This window comes from Triticum dicoccoides, chromosome 6B (assembly GCF_002162155.2).
Source record: "Triticum dicoccoides isolate Atlit2015 ecotype Zavitan chromosome 6B, WEW_v2.0, whole genome shotgun sequence".
NCBI classification, from domain to species: Eukaryota; Viridiplantae; Streptophyta; class Magnoliopsida; order Poales; family Poaceae; genus Triticum; species Triticum dicoccoides.
This window is the reverse complement of record NC_041391.1, coordinates 653,265,322-653,285,934: the sequence shown is the minus strand read 5'-3', so window position 1 is coordinate 653,285,934 and position 20,613 is coordinate 653,265,322. Positions and strand designations below refer to the sequence as shown.

Genomic DNA, 20,613 nt, shown 5'->3' with positions numbered 1-20,613 from the left:
TAATAGATTTTTTTGGTGTAATTAATTTGTTCATATTGTGTTAGATTTTTTTCTGTTAATAGATTTTTTTTCTATTAATTTGTTCATAGTATGTTTGGTGATATTATTGTTAATAGATTTTTTTGGTGATATTTAGATTGTGTTAGTAAGTACTATAATTGAACTAGCTAGTTAGAAAAATATAATTACTATTTTATTTAGATTTTTTGGTAATATAATTAGTTAGAAAAATATGAGTTAGTTAGAAAAATACTACTTACTATATAGAGAAGTAGTTTGTAATAAGTGCTACTTTATTTATTTATAGTAAGTACTACTTTATTTATTTATAGTAAGTGCTTAGTAGTTGAACTAGATAGTTGATTTAATTAATAAAACTACTTTATTTAACTATATATAGAAGTAGTTCCCGCATCGACGTCGGTGATGCCTATCCCGCATCCTCGTCGTCGTCGACTCGGCGGTGGAGGCATGCTTGATCAGGGCCATGTTCGGGACTGGGCTCCGCCAGGCTGGTATTGGGAGGTGCTATCTTTCGGGGGACGTAGATTGGTGAGGAGGCAGCCCGTTGTTAACCCGATCCTTGTTTGGTGGCGGTCGCGTGGGCCAGTGACGGTGCTGAGGCTTCCGGACACCGCGGAGGTGGTACGGCACCATGTCAGCGAGGAGGACGAGCACGTCCGTCGCTACATGGTTGCATTGGAGGGCAGGTTCGACAATACCTGGCAGGTTCTTCAGGGATCTCACTGGAGCTATGATCCTATGATGGTTCCTTATCTTTGGGTGTCCACCGCACGCGTCCATACCCGTCGGGCGCTACGGTTCTAGTTGTATTAGTGATAATATTCGACGATGTACGGACACCAAAAGATGATGTACTTTTGCTTATAATTATTGAATGCATGCTAATTTGAATACTATTTTATTTTATGATTTGGTTTTGCTTATTTTATGATTTGGTTTTGCTTATTGAATGCTCATATTGGATAAGTTCTCCTTCATTCCCGTGTGCTAAACAATTTGGTATAATAATGCACTCGGGAATGAAAGGATGAGCTACGTACATCGATCGCCGATAGTCAACCCGTGGTTAATAATAATGATCTAGTTTAATATTTGAATTATGAACATAGGGCGGAAATGTCGTACTCATCGGACGATGAAAACCGCTCGGGGGAGTGCGACTGGTGCCACGACGACCGAGGTATCTGCGACAGGTTCATTGAGCTGGACGAAGATCGGCGCTTCAGCATTAAGCTCGAGCAGACCTGCGATGTTCATACGGTACGCAACGACGACAATAGTTTTTTTATAATTAAGCACGACTTCAACTATTTTGACGTGTATTTTTCATCTTTTCCAATTCAACTAGCTTATCCCATGCTTTGCAAGACGCTATGTCTTGGAGAGGATGGGTTTTAGAGACCATGAAAGTTTCGAAACCAAAAAAATTATCCTAAGTACCCATCATGGTGTGGATTTTCAAGTAAAGTTGTACAATGCTCAGAGTGTAACCCATTTTGGTTGCAAAAAGTGGGAAACACTTTGCAAGATATATGGTCTTGATGAGGGTATGCTTGTCACCATAGATCTTGGTGATCCTACAATCGAGCAAGAGAGACCTTCGATTTGGGTCCTTGTGGATACACCTCCAATTCTTCCCCCATATGAGCTTAACATAGTTATTAAGTAATTTATATTATTTATTTCAAAATAGTTGACAACTTATTTCCATTGACAGCTTATTTTCATTCTTCAAAGAATGTGCGGAAGATGGTAGACAGAACCTACTACACCGAAGGCTCCGAATTAACTTATCAGGAGAAAAATCATCTGGTCGCATTTTGTACTGATCTTGAGAATTACAATATGTACAATCAAACTACTCAACATTATGGTCAATACGTGCCACTAGTGCACGTGTTGAACTACGGTAACTACCATGGAGATACCCTGGTAAGGTTTTTTACTATTACGACATCCGTGCATCTTTTTGCACACTTCTAAAACTAGTACATCATTGCTAACTATGAAGTTATTACTATGTTTTTCAACAGATAATCCCGAATGATTGTGTGCCTCATCTGATGTATATGCACAGTACCCTTCATGTTTTGAACATACAACCAGGTCTTCCTACGAATCTCAACTGTCCATACCGGGTTTCTAAAAGAAGTGGAGACATGACAATCAAAAAATGGAAAAAAATGTATGGACAGTCGTAAGGAGCTTCTTGGAAGCAAAAAGCAGCGAAGGGCAAGAATTGTAGACAGGATGATCGCCATTCTTCATAATGGAGAGTCAGGGTCTATATTGTTTTATGCTATTTTACCTTAAGGGTGTTTAGGGGTCCTACCTGATACTGATGATCATGTGCTAAGAACAATTATGTAGGGTTGGGTTCGATGACTATGAGGATGATGATCGTATGACTTATTATTAATAACGAGTAGAAGTTGTATGATGATGCATGGTTAGTAGGACTTGTTATTATATATGATGATGTATGATGCGAGCATGCATGAGTTATTATATCAGCGGGTAAACCAAGGACGAAGATATAAGAGAGGACACTTCTCTCTATTAGCTAGCTATAATAACAGCCTAAAAATAACCCCCAAAACCCCTAAAGCAGCCACTTTTCTAAAAAAAGGACTTTTGGTCCCGGTTGGTGCCACCAACCGGGACCAAAGGCCCCCCTGACTGGGCTCGGCGGACCGGCCACGTGGGGGCACATCTGTCCCGGTTCGTGTTTGAACCGGGATAATAGGTGTAGGTATTAGTAACGACTCATTAGTCCTGGTTCATGAACCGGGACTAAAGGCCCTTACGAACCGGATCTAATAGGTGTTTTTCTACTAGTGGAGCGGGACAGAGAGTGCAGATGAGTCACCAACAACCAACTGCGTCGATCACCGAGAGGGAGATCCAAAATCGCCATGCTATCTCTCCCAACCTCTGTTCCAGGGTATGTGTGTGTGTGAAATGGCAAAGAGGAAACGACAAAGATGGGAAGAGGCAGAGGAAGCGACAGGCGCGGGATAGCAAGGGGAGCATAACGGGTCGGACTGAAATATTCGGCGGGCCCGATAAGAAAAGTCAGCGCCCAAAAGAGGATAGGAAAAAAAGAAAAACCACGAATCATGACGCAACAGAACGTACGGCTCAGAAAACGGATGAAGACGAATAATTTTCATCCGGATGAAAATTAGCAATTCCGTTTTAGTATTTGGATCCAAACAGGAATGAGGCTAGCAAGTTTTAGTTTCACTATTTTTAGTCATGGGACTAAAACGTATCCAAGCACCCTCTTGTTCAGGTTCAACTAAGAATCGTTAATTAGCAATAAAGGTGAGAATTAAGTAATAATCATTAATCTAGTTCAACTAAGACAGTCACTCCTCCATCAAACGCAACACATGATCTACTTCCGGGCAGCTCCCGATGACATCGAGCAGGAATTGCTGTGCAACATCATTGGCTCCTCCCGGCACTCCTGGAGGTACCACCGCCACATCGTGTTTCTCCTCCCCGTCGCCTCCCTGCAGGCAGCTGTAGTACAGCTCCATGAGCTCATTGATCGGGCTCTGGCTCTCCTCGACGAGCCCGGGTACCATCGCCGCCAGGTCCCGGCTCCCGCCTCGTGGTCTGGGCCACTTCCCACCTGAGCTGCCGCTCAGGGCGTCCTCGCACTTGCGCTTGTCATGCGGGCCACGCGCCACATCTTCCGGACCGTCCTCCAGTCCCTCGCCGTCGTAGTCGTCGTCGAGGGGCGTGATCCGAAGCGAGCTCTTGAGCCGGTCGCTGAGCGCCTCCTCCTGCCGGAGCACCTTGCACCAGGTGTCGGACTCCTTGGCGCTCATCTTGTGCTGCAGCCGCTTGGACTGCCACACGAGCCTGCGCATCTGGTCGAAGCGCGGGCTCATGTGCTTGATCACCGCGCTCAGCAGGGACACCTTCCACGCCTTCTTCAGGTCGTGCGGCTTCCGGTACGGCGGCGCGCCCTGGTGGGCCTGCGTCTCGCCCTGCGTGCCCCACCACGGCTCCTTCCCCGTCGGCCACCACGGCGGCGCCAGGCCGCGCTCAAGGGGGAAGTTGCGCTGCGGCGGCTCGCAGTGCTGGAGGAGCGCCGAGAGCACGGAGCCCAGCGTGTTGTCCTGGATGCCCTGGAGGCGGTGGAGGTAGGAGGCCAGGCCTAGCGGGCTGCTGCTACCGTCGGCGGCGGAGCTGCCGGTGATCAGCGCCTTCGGGCCCGTGCGGTCGAAGACGACCTTGTCCTTCCACCAGCCGCGGAGGCTGTCGGAGGAGCCGGACGTGGGTTCGCCGGCCTCGTCGATCACGCCGTACACGAACCCGCGCGCGTTGCAGGCCTGCATCATCTTCATCATGTACCGGAGCACGCCGTCCTGCGCGCGGAGCATCGCCTTCCGCCGGCACCGCGCCTCGGGACCGTCCTCCTCCCGGTCCTCCTGCCGCCCGGCCGGCGCACCGCTCCTGGCCCCGGCGCGGCCCTCGAGCTTCATGAGGCGCATCTGGTCCTTCCACATGCGCTTCCTGAGGTCGGAGATCTCGACCGATTCAGAAGAGCCCGGCGGCTCTGCCTCGAAGTCGATTATCTCCTCTTGCTGCTCCACGTCCACCTCCAGCGCCTCGAGGCCGCGAAGGAACGCGGCGTCGCCACCGCCATGCACGCCCACGTGCTCCATGGGAAACGGACTGCACAGGTAACAAGTCTGTTTTGTTTCCGAGCTCGGCGGCGAGCGGTCTATCATCAATGGCGAGGGAACGAGCTGCGCCGGCGGCGGTTTATTTATGCGCTCTATGAAGTGAAGTGAAGAGGTTCAGAGGCCAGCAAGGACGGCGGGCGTGGGCGCGTGGCTGCTCAGGCAAGCCATGCACGTTCCCGACAAACCGCCTCACTGACTCAGGCACGCACTTCTTTCTGTTAAAAGAACAGCAACGTACACGTAGGACTACACATGCTCGGGGTTCATAGGCGAACTGAAAAGAATGGTTATATTACGCCCTTGGAAATCTGCGGTACGTAGTCCGCACACTCAAACTTAGGCATAGCTGGGCTACTACATATCTACGGCCTACGTGGTGGAAGTATACGGCCTGCCGGTGCCGCGGCCCGCCGTCAAGTTTGCCACGCAACCTAGGTCCGCAAAACTGTATATCGATGATGAAGCCGCGTTGAGTTCGTATGAAAAGGTAATCTGTAAAAAAAAATTGATGACCGTTGTGGAGATGTTGGAGGCATTTGACGGGCAACTGTGTTAAGCTCAAAAAATTCTTCGGTCCTGATTACAATTTTCTTTTTTAATTAGTGTTCCTTTGTGCAAAGTCTAACGTGTATATATATAAATAAGACATGTATTATCATGAAAAAAAAGTTTATGAGATAACTATCTAACGGGTACCTTTGGAGGCTTCCGCATAGATCACTTTTGTGTCGCGTGCTGGGGATTTTGGGTTGTATTTTCGCGTGTGTGTTTTTACTTTTACTTTTCAGTGTTTCTTGTTTTCTTTTTTAGGTTTTGAATGAAAAACTATATATTTTTGGAAGCCGTGCTTTTCCAGGAGAAGCGTAATTGTGCCTCTTGAAAAGAAAAAGGAAAACGCAACCGCAAGATGCAAAATTTTACTTTCACATGCTTCTTCAAAGAAAGAGAAAGACACAGTCTTATTTTTAGGGCCTCTTTGATTCGCAGGGTTCTAAAAATGTGGGGAATATGAAAAACGCAAAATTGGAATGTCATGCTCATCTCAATCCTGTAGGATGTTGATTTGTCTGAGTGCATCATAGAAAAAAAATAGTTCTTTCAAAAAGGTTTGAGTGGATGTGAGAAATCCTATGACAAGTAGTACAAAGAAATCATTAGTAAACAATTCTATAGATTCAATCCTATTAATCAAACAGCCAACATAGAAAAAATCCAAAGGATCCTAATCCTCAACAAAAAGAAAAAACTACAAAAATTGTTTGAATCAAAGGACCCCTATTTCAATTTTTTTCGACATTGCGATTAAACCATGCCACGTAGTTAGTGGAGTACAAAATAGCTTAATTTCTTATCAGTCAGCCAGTGTTTTCATATGCAGAGCCAAAGGTGCTTTAAGTTTCATGGGGGCCGAGAATTAGATGCAACTCGGACAACCAAACATGTCATTTTCGTACCGCGCGGGTCTAGTTGGTCTGTATGCAGGCAACTAAACACATCCTTAGAGCCTTAGAAATATGTTGGCAAACTGGAACATATATAGGAAATATGCTTGTAAACCGAAACAAACAGTGGCGGAGACAGGGGGACAGCAGGGCCCCTGCCCACGTTTGGCCCTCCCCATTGGATTTTCCTGGCTCCGCCACTGGAAACAGAGGAAGTGTGTTAATTTTTCTTCTTCTTAGCATGGCAAAACTCTCTGTTATAGCACGATGAATCTCTCTCTTATAACATGGCCACTCCTAAATGTTGCATGTGAGTGGTTATTTTGAAGGAAGGAACGCTCTCTAGTGGTGCCATTCGCTTGATTCGTGCTGTGTTAAGATTAGAAATATGCTTGTAAACGGAAACAGAGGAAATATGCTTGTAAACCGAAACAGAGGAAGTCCCACACATAGTAGCTCCGGAGTCGCGCGCGTTGGTTTGCATGCCACGCCACGCCACGCCACGCAGCGCAGGAAGCTGTGACTGGTTCATGTGCATGCGCATGGCGCGTTGACTCCATGCGCCCCAAAGATCCGGCGCCCTCGCATGGCGCGCTCGGCAGACCAAACCTTTACGCAAAGCGTGAGGCCATCCCGTGCATCCCAAGCTCCCCCACGTACTACTGTATCACACGAGAAGCTAGCTAGCTCTCCTTCATTACACCGAAGCCATCAAGCTCGCACACCGCATACATTACATTAGCATCTTCTTCGATCAATCACCCACTCGATGCCGGCGCCGAGCAACTTCCTAAAGTCCATGGCCGCCGCGGCCGCGAAGCACGGAGGAGGAGGTGGAGGAGGAGAGCAACACCAGGCCACAACGGCGGCGAGGAAGCAGCAGCAGCAGCGCGTCGGCTTCCCGAGGCTGTCGACCTCCAGCAAGGCGCTCGTCCTGCTGCCCATCCTGCTCCTCGCCTTCATCTACCTCTTCGTGTACCCCAAGGAGTTCGAGCTGCAGTCGCTCATGAGCTCCTGCGTCCCGCCGCCGGGCACCTACACCGCCGCCAACGGCTCCACCACCCTGTCGTCCACGTCGGCCGTCGCGTACGCCCGGAAGAAGCCGGACTTCCGTCTCCTCATCGGCATCCTGACGAGGGCCGACGTGTACGAGCGGCGCCACCTGCTGCGCATGGTGTACGGGCTGCAGCTGGCCGCCGACCCGGCGCTGGCGGCGCAGGTGGACGTGCGGTTCGTCTTCTGCCGGCTCTACAAGGACGACCAGCGGGTGCTGGTGCCGCTGGAGATCCTGGCGCACGGGGACGTGATCGTGCTGGACGGGTGCGAGGAGAACCTCAACGGCGGGAAGACGCACACCTTCTTCAGCGCGGTGGCGAGCCTGTACGCGGACGCGCCCTACGACTACGTGATGAAGGCGGACGACGACATCCTGATCCGGGTGGCGGCGCTGGTGGCGTCGCTGGGGGCGATGCCGCGGGAGGACATGTACTACGGGGCCACCATCCCGTGCAACAGCATGGACCCCGGGAGGGGGTACATGTCGGGGATGGGGTACGCGCTGTCGTGGGACCTGGTGCAGTGGGTGGCCGGCGCCGGGGAGGTGACCCGGGGGCGCACCGTGGGGCCGGAGGACAGGATGACCGGGGAGTGGCTGAGGGTGGGAGGGAAGGGGAGGAACAGGTTCAACGCCAAGCCGGCCATGTACGACTACCCGCTGCCGGTGCGGGTGGACGAGTGCTCCCACGAGTTCGTGCCGGACACCATCGCCGTGCACCGCCTCAAGGACAACCCGCGCTGGGCGCACGCCCTCGGATACTTCAACTTCACCGCCGGCCTTAAGCCCTCCAAGTTCTACAACTTCGACCCCTAGTCGTTTGGCCGTTCTTTTACATTCAAAGAGAGTTGTTTATTTCTACGTGTATCTATATATCATCATTGATTTTGGAGAATTTTGTATGAAACAAGTATAAATTGAGCATATGAAAGACAGAAATTACAGAGACGAGCAGAGGATAGTCTCTGAATTGAAGTACATTTTTCTGAAAAGAAGACAGTTTAAACAAGAGACACTTCCAAAGAAAATTAATTCTGATTAGCAGACGAGCTGGAAGTTTGTAAATCAAACTGTGTTTCAACAAAGCTTTATGAAAAGCTAAAGAGTGATTCACTGGGGTCACCAGCTTACAGTGACATACATGTACCGAAACACCACCATGCTGCTGTTTACAATCATCACGCGCACACAGAAAGGATGTGAAAACCAGTGCACTGCTACAGCATGGATGCAAACATGCACAGAATCGAAGGGAAGCCTGTTTGCTCAATTGTACACCATATACTTAGGTGTTGCGCTGAATTTCTGGTAGCCCTTTATAACCTTGTTGACAGAGTCGAGGAAGTCCTTCTCTGTCACGGTTTTCCTACGGGCACGGATTGCGTACATGCCAGCTTCTGTGCAGACACTCCTGATGTCGGCGCCTGAAACAACAAATCAGACAGTCGAATCAAATTGTTCAGAGGCTGGATCCTAGGTGCCTGAAACAGTCGAACCAAATCGAACAGGAACTGTTCAGAGTGCAAAGCCCGTGTACTTACCAGTGGCGTTGGGGCAGAGTCGCGCCAGTAGCTCGAAGCGTATATCACGCTCACAGTTCATGGTGCGCGTATGTATTTTGAATATCTGGGTACGGCCTTCCAAGTCAGGTAGCCCAAATTCCACCTTTCTGTCCAAACGACCAGGACGCAGAAGCGCAGGATCAAGTGTATCAGGCCTGAAAAAAAAGAAAAGATGGTTACCCTCTCAACTCTATTCATGTGGCCATGATGTTTTAGCTGCAATTAATTTCTGATTGAGACGGGAAGAGTTTTAAATAACACAGACCACTGAAGTTTCTTAATCATATAAGTCCCATCTATAAATAGCTTACAAGTAGGATGTCCAGAATGTAAGGTGAGCATCATGACATATTGGGCCACATGAGAATGCGCACGAAAGGAAAGGTAAGTACCTGTTGGTGGCCATGAGAACCTTGATATTCCCCCTAGCATCAAAACCGTCAAGCTGATTGACGATTTCAAGCATAGTACGCTGCACCTCGTTATCTCCCCCAGCTCCATCATCGAAGCGAGCGCCACCAATAGCATCAACTTCATCAAAAAATATGATGCATGCTTTTTTCGAGCGGGCCATCTGACAAGCAATAACATATTTCAATCAAAACGATTGTTAATAAGACAGAACATTCAAGTCGAATAAACCATATGAAACCCTGTAGACTGTAGGTTATCTGCAGAGCTGGATATACCTGAAATAACTCCCTAACCATTCGAGCGCCCTCACCAACATACTTTTGGACCAATTCACTTCCAATCACACGGATAAAACAAGCATCCGTGCGATTGGCAACAGCTCTAGCAAGAAGAGTCTTGCCAGTGCCAGGAGGGCCGTAGCAAAGAACACCTTTCGGAGGATCGATACCAAGCTTCACAAACTTTTCCGGGTGAAGCATGGGGAGCTCGACTACCTGTGAATAGTTGTTCAGAAAAACAGTAAAGAAAGCAGGTCCAAGACTAGAATGTACTAGCATGCACAGGTTCACAGATTAAGCACAAGTTCTGAATCACAGGGAATTTTTTGGCATACCTCACGCATTTTTTCAATCTGCTCCTTGCACCCGCCAACATCATTATACGTGACATCTGGTTTTTCCTCAACAGTCATCATGGTGACGCTGGGATCAATCTTTGGTGGCAATGGAATCTGTATCTGATACTTGTTCCGATCGACACTGCATCAGGCATGAGATCACAATTCCACAGTGAGAATGATAGTGCGCAAGCACAGAAAAGTATAACAATTCTGGGTAGCATCTATGATGATTTATCCAAAAAATGCATTCATAAAATCAGTATTAGTTTAGCAAGATATAATATCTCCAAAAAACAAGTAGGGGAGTAAGTTCCATACTCCCACCTTCTGCATTCTGTGAGCAACCAGAAGGAACTTATACTTAAGCCAAGGAGATGATGACAAGATACTGTCAGAGATTCAACATGTTCTTAGTTAACGCTGGTCACAGTAGCAAACACTGGTCCACTTCTCAGTTTACAAAGTTTTTTTTCTGCTTACATGATGGCATATAACACATCCTACATGTACAGTATATGCTGCAGCCTTATAACATGGTTTAAATCAAACACATAAATCACCAGGTGTGAATTACTCAGGTTGATCTGAATGAAAGATGTATGATACAGTAAGACCAAAAGACAGGTAGTAACCTACCCGACTCTCATCCCTTCCTCGATATCAGTTGGCGAAACCTTATCCCCCAATCCAACCACAAACTGCAAGATCAGAAGATAAAGCATAAGGAGGCTGGTGGGAACCCATGGGTATATGATTGAAACAATAAGATAGGATAAGCACGGTATACCTTTGCAATTTGTTTTACATTAATCATGTACTTGGCATCATCGGTATTAGGGTTTATAATCTTGGTGCACCTTGCTACCTGCAGCATGAGGAAGGTAACTTAGACCCAAACAATTATGCATGCTAAACCACAACTATAAAATTGGGAAGAAGTACGAAAACATTAGGCCAAGTAACATACTTGTAATGGCTGCTCCTCTTGCATCATTTGCTTATCTGACACCAGATCCCACTGGCTAGGTGGAGCCAGCCCAGTATCAGACTCCTTTATCCCTGAGATTTAATATATAAGGGCACAATGGGTCAGGCAAGCTAATTAAAAATGTTACCCTCCTAACATTTTAATAACCAGATAAGCTCCACAGTTGTATGGAAGTTTGAAAGCTAATCGCATATTCTGAATGTTCATGAAACCGCTAAACGGAAATTCTAAAACACGAACCAAATGGGAAAAACATTGCAAGCAAGAGCAGCAGACAGATGCACATATCATCAAACAAATGCCTTGCTAGTTGAGTCTGTCAAAACGAACACTGCAGTCATACACCTTAAATTCTGAACAACTTACCATACTTACTAACTACAAACACTATCTTCAGTAGGTACATGCCTCATATTTTATCATATGACTGAAAGCTGCTAGCAGTGAAAGTGTGAAACAACTAAACAAAGTGCAGACAATTGGTCTCTATCTAGTTCAGGAACAAATTGGGCTACATCTCTAGAGAGCCAAACCAACAAACAGACTATCAGATCCTTACTCACCACATAGGTCATTGATCCTCTTGGCCAACTCCTTGATCTCCTTCTCGGCCGTCTTGATGCTCGTGGAGTATGGCCCAAGCCCCTGTCAAGTGTCGACAGCAGCGAGAATCAGCAAAGTGTGCAGAAACCCTAAACAAAGACTCCACATCTCGCCTAAATACCCCAATTCCGCCGCAGAAAAAGAGGCAAGCAGTACAAAATAAACGGCATCCCGTCGCCCGCATCAAAACCCTAAGCTTCCCCAGAGGACAGGAACCAAAACCCTAAGCTGACCGCAAGCGCAAACCCAGCCGCGCCCAGCCCGAGACTAGATCACAAATTCACAGAAGGGGCCTCCCCCCAACAAATCCACAGAAGGCTACGGCAGATTCCCCAGAGAGCATGAACCGAAACCCTAGACTAGGCAGGCCGCGGGCGCGAGCCCGTGCGCGGCGCCCAGCCCGGGGGTAGATCGCCGCCAAACGGAAACGCAGATTCGAGGGGGCGGGGGGAGATCCGAGGGAAGGCGCGGCACTCACGTAGGTCTTAAGGAGGGCGATGTCGTCCTCGTCGAGGGGGCGCGGGTTCTTCTCCGCCATGATGTCGTCCTCCGGCTCCGGCGCCATGGCGTCCTCTCCGGCGGGCGGCGGGCGCGAGGGAGGAGAGAGGAGAAGCGCTGGCGGAGTCTGGCTCGGCTGCGTGTGCGAGAGGCGAGACTGCGGGTTCGGGTGCGCTGGGCCTGCCCTCTGTTGGTTTGGCTACTACTAGTAGTAATCAACTTCTGCTCCAAGAAGAAGGCAGCCCGGGCCGGATACGTATATCCAGAACCCGTGTTCCCGCTCCATGAAGGGTCCGATAGTATATCCAGAACCCGTGTTCTTAAGACGGAAACGGATTTCTCTCTCAGGAAAAAAGACGGAAACGGATTCGAACAAAAATTCTTCTTTCGATGCAAGTTTGACAGGCTACACTTTTTTTCTTTCTTTTTGAGTTCATGACTGCAAGTGCCAGGTGAGAGGCGCCTGTAGATTCAAACTGAGATTTCAAACCGAGAGTATGATTCAGTCACACATTGTACAGCTCAAAGGATTTTGTGTGGTTTGTGTGGCAATTTTGCAACGCAAAATGTTTGTTTGTAAAATTAACAGATGATTACCCAGCATATGGTGAGTAAGGATCTGGTGCTCTGGTCGTGCTATTTTGGGACAACGTATTTGGAAAGAAAGTAAATTTGGAGGATAAACAATTAAGAGATCTCTGCATACAAGGCATATGAATTTCAAAGTACATTCTAATCTCTGTCACAACATATATATGTTCTCCAACATTTGCATCCTCTGTCGAAATAGCAACGGTAAAATACGGGCACCATATCAAAATGGGCAGCACTGAACCTCTCCTTTCAATGTGGCAAAATAATACTAAAAGCAAATCATTACATCCCATTCACGTTAATGCCTCATCTACAAGAACAATAGACATTCCTCCGCGGGGTTAACGGCGAGCTCGACCAATGGTTACAAGAAGATCGGAGCCATGACCAGTGTGATCGTGGCGAGCATCTTGATGAGAACATGGATCGAAGGGCCTGCCGTGTCTTTGAACGGATCTCCAACCCTGCGGCGTAACAGTCGTAAATGTTACTTCGGGTCGCATCATCGTAATGAATGAGCAAAAAGCAATGCCAGGTCACATAACATGTATACTTGTTTTTTTTAGAATAACATGTATTATATTGTTATTATAGGAATAACATGTATATTTTTATAGGAAAAGAACATTGTTATTCAGTTTAGCATGTGTTGATCAATAGTAGACACTTAGTTCAAGAAACCCAAAGCAACAGCACATAATAAGTGAGAAAAGAAACTTACGTGTCGCCAGTAATTGCAGCCTTGTGAGCCTCACTGCCTTTACCACCAAGTGCACCAGTCTCGATGTACTTCTTGGCATTATCCCAGGCACCGCCCGAAGTGTTCAGGAAGAGCGCCATGAGGATACCAGTAACAGTGGCAAACATGAGCATAGAGGCGACGACTTTAGCTCCAAGGAGAGGCTGCCCCGTAGCATGGCCCAAAATCCGAAAGATGATGCCTACAGATCATGTAAATAAAATTTCAAAACAACACCAAATATCATAAATTGAGTTTCAAAACGCATGAAATATCAGAACCATAGCACCACAACTCCCAGACCCATAAAACTCACCAACGGCCATGGGAGACAAAATTGCTAAAGCCCCTGGCTTTATCATTTCCCTCAAGGATGCAGAGGCCACAATTGCAACACAACGACCATAATCAGGCTTCTCTTTGTAGTCCTGTATTTATATTATCTTGTAAGTTAGCATTAAGTTTTCCAGGCATAAGAACTCAAGTACTTAATCATAAACAGGTACTCACCATAATTCCAGGCCTCTCGATGAATTGTCTCCTGACCTCAGTAACAACTTCTTGTGCAGTTCTGCCAACAGCTGAACAAGCCCATCCACTAAACAGGAATATAAGCATCGAACCTAGTAAACCACCAACAAAAACCTCTGGAATTGCTATGTCAACCTGCAATCCATTTTGTACAACCAGTCATGTGTCATAAGCACCTAATCTCAACATTACAAGTATAGAGGTGATAATAATACATACCTCTTTGAATGGCAACTGTGCAAAAGCAGCTACTTCATCCATATATGCGCTGAACAGGAGAAAGGAAGCCAGTGCTGCTGACCCTATAGCAAATCCCTTTGTGGTAGCTTTCGTAGTGTTACCCACAGCATCTAGAATGTCTGTGATTTCCCTAACACTTTCAGGCTGCAGAAATTATTCAATCCGTGTTACAATGATTAAAGAAAACATAAATAGTCTAAACCGATGTATAAAGATGACTAATTAAATGTTAACATTTATTTCTAGCCATTACAATCTTAGATGATTCGAATATGTACAGTAAAAAAACATAAACAGTCTTAGCACAGGTAAACTGTATGTTCGAATATTATATGCACGAAGAAATTTGCGAGTGTACCTGCTGACTCATCTCCACAATACCACCAGCATTGTCAGCTATAGGACCAAACATGTCCATTGTGAGAACATATGCTGCAGTACTTAGCATTCCCATTGTAGCTACAGCTGTCCCAAAAAGACCACCAGTTGGATTGCCAAGCTCATCTACCAAGCCACAGGTACGTCCCAACCAAAATGCTGATATAATGGCTACAGATATCACCAGAACTGGCAAGGCTGTTGATTCCATTCCCAAACTTACTCCAGCAATAATATTAGTTCCATGTCCTGTGGAGCTTGAAAGAGCTAAAAGGCGGACGGGCTCATGCTTATAATCTGTATAATACTTGGAAATCCAAACAAAAGCATATGCTGTGATGATGCCCACCAAGCCACACAAGGCAAAATTGAACCATGCAGTAGGTGCTTGTTCAGTGTACAGGAGCCAACGAGTAGACTGCAAACATATCACATGTAAGTAATTAAAAAACAACTCCAAGGGAAAAAGAATGTAAACTAGAGTTTTTACCCACATGACAAAACGAACATATTGAATGCTCAATTGGTTTATACTCCCTCCGTCCCAAAATAAGTGTCTTGAGCTTAGTACAAATTTGTACTAGAGCTAGTACAAAGTTGAGACACTTATTTTGGGACGGAGGGAGTAGTTAACAATTATTTATCCTTTTGAATATGGCTGATTTACATCCAATAATGAATTGGTCATGATTACCGGACTGGAGACACCCTAAATGTTTTCCTTTGTTCAGATCGTGTTTGATGTTTTTCCCCTGGGATCATTTTTTGTATAATAAAATATGTCCATAGAGAAATATTACAATAGTCAAACAAGAGAAGTATGAATAACTAAACTTACCCCTCCAAAGGTAAGAACAGCAAGCAGTATAGTAATAGAATAGCCTTTCTGCATAATTGCCATGGGATCTTCAATAGGGGATATTAATCCAGAGTCACGTGTTCCCCTAATTGAGAGAATTCCAACTGATGACACCACTAGGTCAAAAGAATGGACAACAAGAGGAAACAGAATAAAGCCAGAGGGATCTGCAACAGTAAATAATGTTGATTATAATCCAATGTAATCACAAGGATTGTTGGCCCGCAAAAGAAAAGATGATTATCAATTTTATTCAAAGCCAGGCACATCCCACACACCGAGTCAGCCAACACTATTTTTCAACATAATCCCTAGATTAAAGCTAATTTATTATATTATCCATATTAGCAACTACCTGTGGACAGTGCTCTTATGGACCAAAGTACATTCATAAGAAAAAAACAAAAACAATGTCACTCGACATCCCAATCAGAGATCTAACATGACAAGCAAAAGAGCCTTGCCTTCAATTTTGCAGCGCTGTGCCATTGTTGCACCAAGTATCATTGCACTGATAATTTCTGCTGCTATGCTTTCAAAAAGATCGGCACCACGGGCAGCACAATCTCCAACATTGTCACCAACCTGTGTAGTTTCTTATCATTAGCACATATAGTAGCAATAAATGAAACATAGGCTAATAACAATCTGATAATTAGTTTTAGAGACAAGCAAATCTTGCATTCCAGCACAGGCACAAATGTTTTATCATTGGAAATGCATCTACTGAACTTCAGAATTCTACTGTACAACGCATTGGCCACAACAGTAGTCCACCCCTTGCAGAAACAATAATTTGTTTAGGTTTTCAGAACGAATGCAAGCTGTTAAGGTCATATTATCTCTGATAAAACTTATGGAGCTCATCATTATTGAATATCATCCCTTATTTCTAGGTATATTCCATGAAAAAATATGAGACAAATTTTAATTAAGAGCATGAAGAAAAAATATTCCACATTTTTTATTGAAGAAACACCATTACCAAGTCAGCAATGACAGCAGGATTACGAGGATCATCTTCTGGTATTCCCTGCTCAACCTTTCCAACAAGATCAGCTCCAACATCAGCTGCTTTGGTGTATATGCCACCACCCAGCTGAGCAAAGAGGGCAACAAACGACGCACCAAAACCGTACCCCACAAGGAGAAGAGGCACTACACAAAATCACATGAAATCAGCAACAGCAATTATGTTCTTTTGAACTGAAAACACATATACAAGTTTGCATCTACAAGCATATCACCAGTGGATCAGTTACCAGTGTCCATTAAGGACTTAAAAGTTACTCTTTTTTTATAGAACATGAACATCTTTTATAATGAGTCATTTTATCCACTCAAACTTTCAGTGTTGATCACATTGTGGTACTTTTTCCCAATAAATAATTATTCCCTTCTTTTCTTTTAAAATTTTACCATAAGTTCAAAACTATATAAATTGGCCATGAGATGATTAAATAACTAGTTTACTGTTAAAAATGTTTCCAGTGTTAGTTATTTTTACTTAATAATATAAGGACTAGCTTAATGTTCAAAGTTGCATCTGGAGTTGTGAAAGGACAAATAAAAATGATGTAAAAACCACATTAACAATCTTTGAAGCAAAGTACTTTTCCTTATTCAACATTACTCCTACAGAATTGTCATTTATGAACTCATCATTGGTCACCAGTTTAACAAGAAAAAAATATGTATGAACTAATTTAACAATTTTGACCATGTACAGTAGACCATATAGCTCAACTGGCAATTCGAGTAGAGTTCTATCGTCCCAGGTAGGCAGGTATTGAATATATCATGTTTGAAATAACTTACAGTCTGTAACCTTCATCAAATCAGGTGAATCTACTCCAAGCCAAACATAAAATGTTGCATAGAGTAATGCCACACCAAATACAGCCATGCCAACAACAACGATGGCCGAGAAACCACCTGCACGGACAGCAATCTGTTTCGAGAAATCAGTCATGATTTCAAACTATACCGTACAGGGGAAACACATTAAAACATGAAAGATAATGTATCAAGGATGCGAAACAAAACCTGCAATGCTTCCCTTGCAGACCGTCGAGCAGCACTTGAAACTCTAACATTTGCACGTACGGAGACCCACATCCCAACATATCCAGCTAGTCCAGAACACACAGCTCCAAGGAGAAAGGCAATAACTGTAATATATGCAGATGTTGTCCTGTGTAGCAATGAAATTTATGAGACAACAAAAGATGGGTACAACTAAGATTTTATAATAAGAGTACAAAATCACCTTCCTAGGCCTGATGCCTCCTGCTGCGGGGTGGTAGTGCGGAAGAGATAAATGAAAAGGATAACAAGTGCCAGGATGCAAGCCATTTTAGAAATAGCCCCATACTGTGTCCTAAAAAATCCTTCAGCACCATCCCTTATGGCATCAGATATCTGAGCAGTACATGCAACATGACAGATCAAAACCTTGATAACCTTACATACAGAACTCACAAAAGTAGATGCATAGATAAATAAAATTCTGAAAATCAGGATTTCCAAAAGGGGCAACTTTCACCATGACAGTGCACAACGAGCTGATATTTTGTATGAGTGTATGACATAACCTCCTGAAACAGGATCATGCTAGATTGTGTGATATGTTAATTTGGTAAAATGCTATGATATGGGATATGTTCTCAATTTGCACTGAACTGTGTAGCTTCCATAAAGTGACACATGCCACAGCTAAATAGCATTCTGCAACCCCAATCAACACATACAAATAGCATTTTACACTGTGTGTCTTAATCGTATCCATGATCTAGCATATCAAATATCAACATATGGACTAAAACAAAACCATTAAACCTGAAATGTAAATTGCAGAATAAAATGGGCCAGTAGTCTCATAGGATGGTATGGTTAACTGTCAAGCAAGAGATGATAGAAAATGTGTTATGCACTTTGCAGACAATTGAAACATGCCAAAGAAACCAATAATTTGAAGTGAACATTAAGAAAATGAAAGCGCTGCTATATCTTCCACGAGCTGAACACAAGCATTTTCAATACCTCAGACATCTCTGGAGGTCCTTCATCCTTGGCAAGAACCCACTTTGTGAGGTAGAGAGAGAAGAATAAACTGAGAGTGCATATACAGAACACGAAGACTATAATTGGTGATGTACTGGCTCCTAAGTAGAACACACCACAGACAACCAGCAGAAGGAGAACTATCAGGGCACGAGGATTTATCTTCATCAACACACGGAAGACCTGCAGCAGTCAGAATAGCAACTGAGTGAGGCACAAATAAATTGCTCGTAACAGGGCTAAGTATATCCAACCAATCGATCAGTGGAAATGTTTAAACACTTGTTTTACTTATTGAACTTCCAAATTTATATTGAAAAATGCACATAACATCTAGATGAAAACAGCTACTTGGGTTGAATCATTTCAAAACCTGCAACAACTTTGAGAGAAATAAACAAGCAGCAGTGGTGTACACATTGAAGTTTTGACTTTTTTTAGCAACATAACCTTTATTGTTGGAGTTACAAGCAGCAATAAACAGAGCAGACCTCATTTGTTTACTGCACTTACATCATTTAAGAGAGGAAAAATTCTACATGGTAATAAATATTAAGTTAAACAGAGGAAAGAGTAATCATGATGCAGCATTGTGTGGTATGTCAATTTTTTGGTTGGTGTGTACTTCAACTCGTAACGTTGTAAGAACAAAATGATGAATACAAAACATGATACAGTGGATATTTTGACAAAATAAACTTAAGGACCATTCAAACTGACAGAGATTAAGGAGAAAGAGCTATCACCTCCCATGCAAATTGCATATACTAAGCACAGCAAAAAAATGTGTGCGAGAAAGACACATGGAAAGATGAAAGCGAACTAAACTGATACTACTAGTAACTGCTAAGCTCGGTGTGTAAAAAGTGGAGAATGCTTAGCAATAGGCCATACCAGCGGTATAGATGATTTACTTCGTACAGTTGAAAAAGTTCTTGGTTTCTCCTGATATGGTCTTCCTTTTTCCATTTCACTTTCCATCATGATGGAATAAGAGTTTGCCCTCTTCGTTACTAGAAAAGGAGCGAACTCCCCACCTTGGGGCAGGTCACCCCCAGATACTGGGCGCTCAATTTTGTATGATCTATATCAAACACCTTCAGAACACAAGCAGTAAGTTCAAAAGGTCAGGCACATCCAGCTCTTAGGCCTCAGCCACCAACTACCTTTTGCTACAAAAGAACCTTTTCTCTCACAATTATATAAGATAAACATTCCATGTTATACGAAAAGCATTAAAAAATGATCCACAATCTGTATAATCATTGCCTAATTTGTGTTCAAATGCTAGGGCACGAAGTCGAGTTATGATGTGAAATCAGGTACAGGCTATACGTACATCAGACTATGTTTACATAGAGAACAGAGTACGATTAACATATACAAGAACAATAGAAAATGATGAACGTAGGTCAAACACTGATAGTTCCTGGGACAAGCAAAGCAATAGCACTCATTTTGAATGCCAGCCTTGACTACTACCTAAAATAAAGGGAAATTTGGGTTACTTGGATATATCAGGGGCCATGGAGCAGTAGCCATGAACCACAACTCCACGACCAAAAGCACCTCACATCAATTGTGCAGCCCAGGGAAACTAGCGACCATGCACAGCTAGCACGAAAGGAGGATAACCATGAATGAGCCAGCCATCTACATCGAGTGCGCACTGCGCAACCCCAAAACACTAGTAACCCCGAACAGCTCGTGCTTGACACCAGACGATCACGGATCCACCTTAGTCAATCACGGACGCAGCACCAACGTCCAGAATTAGCACCCTAGCATTGCGCAATCGCCACGAATCAACCTGATCTACCAGAGCCTACGCAGATCGAGCAGATGCGGGCCCGTACCTTCGGCTTTCGGTGGGGCGGAAGCCGGTCAGCCAAACGTCGACGGGAATGAAGAGGAGTGGAGCCCAACGGCGGCACGGCCCTCCGCGGGGTCGCCGAGATCTCTCGTTGACGCGGTCGCGTTCCGGTCGCTGCCTGCCGTGCTCCCCCTCGTCGCCGCGCGCGGGCACCGGCTCGGCGGCAGTGGCGGTTCCCCTCGTCGAGGCGGCCGGCGGCCGGCGGCGGTCGCGGTCGCGGTCCCACGCGTCGTCGCGCGCACTGAGCTGGGTGGAGGGGAGGAGGGAGAGGTGCGAAGTGCGATGCGGTTGGAGTGGAGATGCGGGGGAGAGAAAGGTCGGGAGGTAGGGCTGGAAAAAAAAAAACGGAAGCTCGTTGCGAGCCCGTCTGACTCGAGTCTCGGCTCGGCTCGGCGTGGTCCCCAAATCAGCCGAGCATTAGCTAGCCAG

At 45.2% G+C, this 20,613-nt stretch overlaps 4 protein-coding genes across 4 annotated transcripts; 1 reads left to right on the top strand and 3 right to left on the bottom strand.

Annotated features, from left to right (window-relative positions):
• Nucleotides 1-3,339: 3,339 nt before the first annotated feature.
• On the bottom strand, nucleotides 3,340-4,756 carry LOC119325688 (putative ETHYLENE INSENSITIVE 3-like 4 protein). The gene has a single exon (XM_037599404.1). It carries the CDS (start codon nucleotides 4,704-4,706, stop codon nucleotides 3,396-3,398), a length of 1,311 nt encoding a protein of 436 aa, XP_037455301.1. The 5' UTR covers nucleotides 4,707-4,756; the 3' UTR covers nucleotides 3,340-3,395.
• A 2,130-nt stretch (nucleotides 4,757-6,886) lies between these two features.
• Nucleotides 6,887-8,125, top strand: LOC119323066. Its single transcript, XM_037596645.1, has one exon. It carries the CDS (start codon nucleotides 6,939-6,941, stop codon nucleotides 8,037-8,039), a length of 1,101 nt encoding a protein of 366 aa, XP_037452542.1. The 5' UTR covers nucleotides 6,887-6,938; the 3' UTR covers nucleotides 8,040-8,125.
• Nucleotides 8,126-8,244: 119 nt separating this feature from the next.
• Nucleotides 8,245-12,100, bottom strand: LOC119323065 (26S proteasome regulatory subunit 7A-like). Its single transcript, XM_037596644.1, has 10 exons — nucleotides 11,888-12,100; nucleotides 11,370-11,451; nucleotides 10,786-10,877; nucleotides 10,606-10,683; nucleotides 10,455-10,516; nucleotides 9,813-9,957; nucleotides 9,475-9,693; nucleotides 9,178-9,359; nucleotides 8,765-8,940; nucleotides 8,245-8,647 (listed from the first exon to the last, which is right to left on the bottom strand). The coding sequence occupies exons 1-10, from the start codon at nucleotides 11,972-11,974 to the stop codon at nucleotides 8,490-8,492; spliced, it is 1,281 nt and encodes a 426-aa protein (XP_037452541.1). The 5' UTR covers nucleotides 11,975-12,100; the 3' UTR covers nucleotides 8,245-8,489.
• Nucleotides 12,101-12,587: 487 nt separating this feature from the next.
• Nucleotides 12,588-20,412, bottom strand: LOC119323061 (pyrophosphate-energized membrane proton pump 3-like). The gene is made up of 15 exons (XM_037596639.1): nucleotides 20,168-20,412; nucleotides 19,206-19,408; nucleotides 18,291-18,494; nucleotides 17,518-17,669; nucleotides 17,295-17,442; nucleotides 17,067-17,199; nucleotides 16,234-16,406; nucleotides 15,713-15,833; nucleotides 15,228-15,415; nucleotides 14,370-14,807; nucleotides 13,991-14,155; nucleotides 13,751-13,906; nucleotides 13,557-13,668; nucleotides 13,223-13,442; nucleotides 12,588-12,965 (listed from the first exon to the last, which is right to left on the bottom strand). The coding sequence occupies exons 2-15, from the start codon at nucleotides 19,293-19,295 to the stop codon at nucleotides 12,866-12,868; spliced, it is 2,400 nt and encodes a 799-aa protein (XP_037452536.1). The 5' UTR covers nucleotides 19,296-19,408; nucleotides 20,168-20,412; the 3' UTR covers nucleotides 12,588-12,865.
• Nucleotides 20,413-20,613: the final 201 nt, after the last annotated feature.